This window comes from Pituophis catenifer, unplaced genomic scaffold, assembly GCF_029215685.1.
Source record: "Pituophis catenifer annectens isolate HBS135680 unplaced genomic scaffold, rPitCat1.0.hap2 SCAF_8, whole genome shotgun sequence".
Taxonomy (NCBI): Eukaryota; Metazoa; Chordata; class Lepidosauria; order Squamata; family Colubridae; genus Pituophis; species Pituophis catenifer.
The window spans coordinates 19,551,261-19,560,099 of record NW_027256888.1 but is presented as its reverse complement, the minus strand read 5'-3'; the positions used below and the strand labels follow the sequence as shown (position 1 = coordinate 19,560,099).

The window sequence follows — 8,839 nt, the reverse complement described above, 5'->3', positions numbered from 1 at the left end:
ATCCTCTCCAGCTCCAGTCCTTCGGCTGCTTGCTCAATATGCAGAGGATCTAATTTGCTGAGCGAGAAACGGTCAGGGAAGAAGGAGGCGGTAGTAGTGGAACAGGAAGACGAGGAGGAGGAGGAGGAGGCAGCAGCAGCAGCAGCAGAGGAATATTTCTGGCTTGGTGGATGCTCTACTTTTCATGGCAATGCAAAAAAAAACGGCAGATTTCTCTTTTCCTGGCTCTTTTGGTTTGGGGATTCATCTGGGAGGTCTACTCAAACGGCATACAAATAGGTGAGTGTCCTCTTCAGAGCAAACCTTTTGTCTTCATCTCCCAAAATCTGCGGGTTTTTTTTCTTCCTCTAAAGAAGATTTGATTGAACCCCAATTCACAGCATGTAAACTTAAATTGTGCTTCTCTGCTGAAGGAAATGGATGCTGAGAGTGCCTTCTTTAGAGACCAGTTTCCAATAGCCTATTTCGCAATTCAAATGACTGCTTCCCAGCTGTACTTTTTTCCCATTAAAAAAACAGTTTATTTCCACAAATGGCTTTTAAAAGAGAATCCCCTTTGCTAACCAGTTGTACAGACAATGTTTCCCCCTGAAATCATGAAATTAGATCTCCTGAATGGATTTAAAAAAAAATCAGAAGGGGTCTGGATCAGTGAAGGATGCATATCCTAAACTGATGAAGGATATTCAGAGTAGCCACCGCCACCACCCCCACCCTCAGCCTGTCCACCAAACTTAATCAGGGTTTGCAGTTGCTGAAAAGCAGCAAGATAAGACTACTACTGTAGGTTGGGACAGATTGTCCTTAACATCAGTGAGATTGGAGGCCATTCTAATCTGAGGCAAGTTCCAAAGCTATTTCCCCAAGCAGAGCTGATACTCCTACAGCTCAGCCTGCAGCACTGATGTCCTCTCTCTCTCTCTCCCTCTTTCTGTCTCTTGTTCTGTTTTTATGTTTGTCTGTCATCCAACAGGAGGGCTCTTCCCCAGAGGAGCAGATCAGGAATACAGTGCATTTCGTGTAGGAATGGTTCAGTTTTCCACTTCAGAATTCCGACTGTCACCGCACATTGACAATCTGGAGGTGGCCAACAGTTTTGCTGTCACCAATGCATGTGAGTAATCAATCTCTCCTTGTGAATCACTGTGTTTCCTAGATTGGGGTAGTAACTGCCATTGTGAATAATGCAAAGAATGAGGATAATGATTTTGGTATTTATCTCTCCCAAAATAATCTTAGGAAAACTTGGTGGAGGGGTGAGGAGCTTAAAATATGAAATATCCATCCTGCTATGATTACCTCTCACTGTGATCCCTCCATCCCCCACCCCTCACCTTTCAAACTGGATTGTACAGCTTATGCTGGCAGTTTTGCAAGCAGAGTACAGGTTCTCTTTTTGTTTTGTATAAATTGGCTTCAGGACCCCACCCTTCTCAATATCAGAGGTCTGAGAGGGGTGTGTGATTTTCTCTATTTGTTTCTAAAATTCCCCCCACTTATGTTGGTGTATTTGCTTCTTGAAATTAATTCTTCTCTTTTTCTCTTGCAACAATGGACTATTTGGGGTTGGGTTTTTATTGTTTTCTATTGCAGAATGTATAGAAATTTTAAATCTGAAAATTACATATTTTTACCTTCATATATGATAATTCATGTTATCCTTCTACAGAAAAGGATAAAGCTGTATTCTCATCTCTCAACCTTTCTTTAGCAGGCGAAATGCTTGGCTGTTGGTTCTGTATAATACAGTAGAGAAGTAGATGTTGAGAATATATATATATATATATATATATATATATATATATATATATATATATATATATATATATGTGTGTGTGTGTGTGTGTGTGTGTGTGTGTGTGTGTGTGTGTGTGTGTGTGTGTGTGTATTCATATATGTGAATGACATATATGGCATAAGCTGAAGTACATAAAATGAGAGTGATTGTGAGCTATTCCTTCTGGATCCTGTATTGATGGCTGGCTGGTTGCACATGGCAGAGGATCACTTATATCCCTTGAGATGGCTGTATCAGGAGCAAGATTCCATGTAGAATGTATGCTAAAAGACACAATTATTCCTATGCCTCTTTCAAACCTTTGACATCTTGCTTGGTTTGGAAAAAGATACATGGAAAGAGAGTGCTAGAGGAAGCAACCAAAAGCTGCAGCTGGATTATTGCTCTGAAAAGCAATAGCTGCAGAAATACTGATCAGCCATTTTCCTTTTTGCAATTTTACCATTTTAGAATTATACTGCCCCTATCTCTTTCTCAATAAATCACATCACTTTAAGGAGCTCTCTCTTGATTTGGGAAGGAAAGAAATGAATAGAAGGCACTAAGGCTCTGAATTCCGGGTAGAAATGTCTCTTCCCATACAGTAATGTTGCTAGAATGAGGATAACTGGAATAGCAGTCTTGCTTGGCATATCTTCAATGAATCTTTAGCATATCCAGAATAAACATATGACACAATCTTCCTCCTCCTGCTTGGCCTTAATTTGATATTCTTCTTGTACAAGGTTGGTTCAAATCCATTGGCTTCCACAGAAGGTCACTGGATAACTAAGATAGGCACTCCCTTTTATTCCAGTATACCTTGCAGACTTGTTGTGAATAAAAAATGGTAGGGAAGAGTGCTGTTTATGCCACCATGAGCTAGAGAAGGAAAGGTGGTATATATAGCTAATTAATAAATAAATACATTTCCAGGAGGTTTCAGCAAAGGAAATGGTGTAGATATTGAAAGATCATATAACAAAAATAATACTGAGCCAAAGCGAACCTGAAATTGCTTGGGTTTATGATGATGATGATGTTGTTGTTAGCTTTCAGGTTTTTTTATCCATACCTTAATTGAAAAACACGTTTATTTAGGGGATAGATGATAGAACAACAAATTATTGTGGCTGCTACTACCAAACTAACAACCATTGTCATTATTTCATTTTCTTTCCACTTAATTATTTACCTACAGAAATGTGTCCTTTATTATACTTCATTGTTAACAGTATCTCTTAAGATGTTCATTACTGAATTGGACATTGTTAAACTTATTACAATATACAGTGGAGTACAATGGTCAAGAAAGTGTTGATTCCTGATCTACAGACTAATTTGGGGCTGGAATTGAATGAATACAAAGCCCACATTTGTATGGCCCACCTTAAAATTCATATAGTTAGAGAATGGTGGCTGGACTGACTCTCCACATGATGGCCTGTGTAGAAAAATAAGTGCTAGGTAGAATTATTAGAAATGTACTTTGTCATTTTGTTACCTTCTGAGAGAGCTAATTCCTCACATGAATTAACTCTGAAATGCTAACTAAACCATGATCTGCCCTGTGGATGGAAAAGCATATTCTATATATTCATGGGTTAGAGATTATACTTAAATGCAGCTGTCTGCAATGAAAATTAACATATTGAATGTAATAGCTGTCATAGCAGAAACATCCCCGACTTCATCTTAAACCTATTTTATTGTGGAGTAGGCGTGTGTAGGCAATACCAATTTTCATCCCTTGTATTAATTATTAAATAGTATAATATCACTGAAATTTCGCAACATTTCAAAACTGATAATGTTAAAGGTTTCGCTGAATTCTTTATGAGAGAGGCGAGAGACCAAGGGAGAAGGAGAGAAGTCTTCTAGAAAAACCTTTGGACAAAAGGAAAATTATTCTCATTGTTGGTCATGTATCCAGGGCTATTTCAATTTTTTGGTAGACTTATTAAAGGAAACTTATTCAGTCAGCCCTGTATTTTTGTGATTAATTGCAAAACCTCATTATTACAGGTAGGATTCAAGTCACAAATCTATCTTCAATTCAAAAGCATAGCCCTCAAAAGCATAGCACTTAACCCAAAGGCTTCTGGGTATATGCAGAATACATTTTCTTCATCTATTTATCTCTCTTTTTAGGGCAGAAAAAAGATTTCTAGGAAGGAATTGTCCTTACCACTTCTTTTTAGAAATGTGATATAGACAAGATCAAAAGAATCAATAAATCCACTGGGTTCCCCAGGGATGATTAAGTATATACTTTTAAAAATCAGGAAATGGAGAAATATAAAAGTTTTAAAATAAAAATAAACACAAGACTTTTAAAGAAACAAAATACAACTAGTTAGAGAGTGAAAAAAACAATCCAAATGAAATTAACCTGCCATAATACTTTGAAATTAAGATTATAATGAACCAGCATTACAACTGAATACAAATTAACTCATTTATTAATAAATAAGACATTACTATACACTTAACATAAATAAGAAAGTCACAATTAAACCATAATAGTATATTTTATAGGGAGATGATAAATCTCTAATGAATGTCTAAGTTTGGTAAAATATTAGAAATAAAACATTTAACTATATAATCAGATATACAGATTTAACTATATAATCAGTTTTATACAGAAATGTATTTATTTAAAAGTTACCATTTTTAGTATGACTGATCTGAAGAATCAGAAAAAGACAAAAGAAAAAGACATTTCATGTCATATAGATGCAAAGAATTGAAGTTTGATAATGAAGAAAGGGGAGGAAAAGGTGAATGAGAGAGAAGGAAGAGAAAACATTAGATAAATGGTAAATTAACATAAGAACCACAAGTATGAAATGGGCAGCTATAAATCTAATAAATAAAATAAGTTCAGCCTGAAAAAATTATTATTATCATTTGTATATTATCCCATGCTTTAAAAAAAACTTGGGATGCTTCACACTAAAAAAAATCAATAACATGTTAAAAAAAAATCAATAGAACTTTTATAATATGCTCAACAATTCATACTTTGTAAGAAAAAAATACACCACAGCCATCAACATTAAGCCTTGAGTGCTCAGGGGAGGAGTTGCTTTTAGAAGAGTTTAAAGAGGCCCAAGATGGGGTCTAACCAGGCCTCAGAAAGAAGTTGATACAGGGTAATGGTAGCCACCAAAGAGGCCTGGCACCAAATTCCCACTTCCCTAACCTCTTGGTGGGCAGAATTTACCCAAAGATCTTCCTTTCAGGTATATCAAATAATGTGTGCAGATTCATTTGAATGAGAGTTTCCTTCCTACTACCCCTATTAGCTTGTTATAAGATATAAATCTACATAGTAACATAAAACTCATGCCCAAAATATATTGGCAAATAATGCTTATGTTGGGACATTTGGAGTGACATACAGGCTTGCATATGATTCAGTTGAAGCATTGTAAGAAAAATCATTCCGTCCCCAATATATGATTTCATCCTCTACCATCACTGTCTTTCAAATGCAATAGGAAAAAATGTGCAGATGTACTTGCTTAAACTAAAGCATATTGCATGGATTGCTATCTTCAGTTTGGGCTGAGATTATGAATTTGTTCCTTCATTCTTAACAGGTTTCTCATTTGTTGGCTTGTACTTCATATTCCTTTAACATTTGAAATGTAGTTAACTTATAACTGTCTGGAATCTTCATAATATAAGTAATATTAGTCAGTGATCAGGACAGTTGGATTGGGTTAGGAAATACAAATTGAAGTATATAATATTTTGACATCACAGGGTCGAATGGCTTATTTATCTTTTAATATCTTGCCGAAGACCATTGTAAAACCTCTCTTTATAAAAACCAGCTTTTTATTGTATAGGTACTTCCTAAGATACTAATATGCATATGACAGGATATGTTATAAATATATTATAATATTAGTATAGTAATATTGATTTTTTTAAAAAATAAATTGTATATAAATGAATGAATATGAATTAATGATTTCCTTCAGCCTTGTAAAAACATTTGGCTAAGATAGATAATCTCTGTAACTGAGGTAAACTTCAGACAAAGTAACATTCTTGACTGTTAATTTATTCTCAGCCTCTTCACTATAATTTTTAAATCTCAGTGTGACAGCAGAGGAATGAAAAAATATTTTTAGGTATTCACTGTAGCATATTGACTAAAATAAGAGCAATGCAGATACTAATCACTTGAACAAGATGGTGTAGAAGATAAATGCATGTAACAGTTTTCCATTGTCTACCTATTTCTTTAAAAGAAAATAAATAGATAATTACAATTACACCTTCCTTAGATTCTTTCTGGTATAGCTTAAATGTTATGAACAAGGTAACCACAAAGAAAAAATTGTTGACAGCTTTGGGGGGGTTGTTACATTTGCACGGCACTGTACTTAATTGGTGCCCACTGGAACTTTCCACACAACTATATCCTATACCACACAAGAAGGGATTTCAACTACTAAATCACTCTCAAAAATTTGCCAAGTCAAATCTGAGAAGTGGCATCTTAACCACTGTGTCCAGTTAATTTTCTATTGATGAAGATGAATCCCTGAATCATGCAAAACTTGCTTACATGACAGTTTTAACTGGCAGTGCCATTATTGAAAAGCATCAGATAAAATGTAGATTTCATTTTTGGCTCTCATATGCAACAGTCTCAAATATGTAGCAGTTTGTTATTAATAGGTATGAAATAATACATATGACAAAGTGAACCACAACTGTTGTCTAAAGTTACTCATACTCTAAAATTACTCATAACTGAGTAACTTATGCTAGTAGTATCCTTTCATAGCCCAAATTAATGCAACAGAAAACACATTGAGCACATTGTAAGCCGCCCTGAGTCTTCGGAGAAGGGCGGCATATAAATCAAAATTAAAAAAAATAAAAATAAAAAAATGAGTAAGTAAAATCATCAAATAAAACCAGTATATATAGAAGTCAAAATAGCACATATTTTTCTGTGGATTGTATAAACCTTAAAGGAAGGCTACAATTTTCCACAGATAATCTTAATATGCACATGGTCCTTTAGAATACTCTAAGGGAGAATATAAGATTTTTTCAATCTAATATTTATTGGCAGGAATAGTGGTGGTAATAATTTACAATTGTCCTCCTTCTGAATGTGACCAAAGATTAAGGAAGAAAAAGCAAAATTATGTGGAATACAGCAAGAAGAAAGAAGAGAAGACTTGAAGCTATGAATATATTGGTTATCTTCACCTGGTGAACTAAAGTAGATTGATTTCCAATTGCTATTGTTCTTTGTATTTTACATGTTTTTTGAGTAGTGGAGTACTTGAGTTGTTGGAGTAATCCAACAGATATCAGGTGAGAAATGGTAATAGATGTTAATAAATGTTCTACAAAAGAAAGCCAGGAAGTATTAGTGCATAATTATTTGATATAAATTTTGGTAGTCATTTATTCCAATGTACATGAAAGCTTGCTTTAATTCATGTTTTGCATGCTAATAAAGTTAAAATTGCCAAAAGAATTAAAGGACACACTTAAAATAATGATAATAAAAAAGTAAATGTGAGACAATAGTGATCTGATAGTTGACAAACTTACATTTTATAAATATCATTATTACATATTAAGAAGCGAATGATACAAGAGAAAAGTAAATAATTTGATGTGATTATGTAAAAGTATGCATTATTAAAGATTTAATTAAGGACAAGATAGTGTAATTTATTTTAGTCTTTTATTGTAATAAAAATTTATTTGATCTGATACCACAGTTGACAAATATATTAAATGCTACCTTTTATAAAAGACATCAATATTAGACAGATCCACTTAACTTAGTGGGCTTTACTTAAAAAGATACAGGCAGGGGATTGTGATAGAAATCTTTTGTAAGAGCTGGCAAGATGTCCACCAGATGGCAGTATGGACCTAGCAACAGAAAGGCTGCATCAATAGTTCACCCACTCACTTATGCTCAGGAATAGAAACAGATGGAGAGATGCAAATCCACCACCACCACCCAAAAAAATCTTGTATGTACATGTCTGGAAAAGAGAGAGAGAGAGAGAGAGAGAGAATATACCTGAAATATGGTTGATGATATATTTTAAGACTTGTCCTAAAAGTGTATTAAAAACGTAAATAACAGTATTCAAATGATGTCAAGAAATCAGTCACCAGACTTGTCTTCTTGTGAATGTTTCCCATGCTTTCTGTGACCAGAAAGGCAGGTATAATTTTAAGGGAACAGAATGTTTTGAAATATATTCAATTTTGCTTGACATTATTTATGAATTATATGTGCCACGTCTGTGCAATGTGGCCTTCCAGAATTCAAATTTCTATCTCCAGAGTCCCTCAGGAACTATTGTTCCATGTGACATTCTGAGAAAAAATAAATAAAAGCAGATTGTCTTTTACTGGAACTTCCTAAATCACTTTTGCTTCCTCCTGGCCTCAGCCTACTCCTTGCAAACACCTTCTGAGAATTCTGCAGACTTGTTGAACTTGCTTATACTATTAAAGTCCTAAATACATTGGAATCAAAATATTAATAAGGGGCCACTTTGCTACGTACTTAGCTAAATTATAAATCCAAATAAACCTTAAACCTTAAACCTTAAATCTAAATTCTGACTCTGTGGACCTTTTCTAGATTTCTACATTAGAAAAAATTGGGAGAGTAGAGAGCACAGAGAACACTTTTCAGAAATTACCACAAACAAACAGCGATATTACTACCTTCATTTTCTTTTCCCAAGACATTACAGAATATGTTCTTTCAGACTATTACGGTGTAACTGCATACATACATCTCCATTGTGAATTAAGTGGAAACCATTCCCAAGCAAGCATGTGTAGCAAACTTTCCCCTTCTGATGCATTTCAAATTTGTGGGGTTATTGTTCCCAGAATTCACATACAACTATTTCTGATGCAGTCGATTGCAAATGGAAGCTGTATTATCAGCTTCATTCACACTAAGCCTCCAGAGTGCATTGGGCTGGCAAGAGCAGCTATTTGCAGCCTTCCATGCTTGATTCCTTTGCTACTTTTATGCAAGTA

At 34.6% G+C, this 8,839-nt stretch overlaps 1 protein-coding gene across 3 annotated transcripts in view; it reads left to right on the top strand.

Annotated features, from left to right (window-relative positions):
• Window positions 1–1,011: 1,011 nt before the first annotated feature.
• The window catches only part of GRIA2 (glutamate ionotropic receptor AMPA type subunit 2), a 91,742-nt gene continuing 83,914 nt past the window's right edge, over window positions 1,012–8,839 (top strand). For all 3 annotated transcript variants that reach the window (XM_070948410.1, XM_070948411.1, XM_070948408.1), the window contains exon 1: window positions 1,012–1,114. In XM_070948410.1, the coding sequence (XP_070804511.1) occupies window positions 1,027–1,114 (88 nt within the window). In that variant the 5' untranslated portion in view covers window positions 1,012–1,026. The remainder of the gene's footprint in view (window positions 1,115–8,839) is intronic.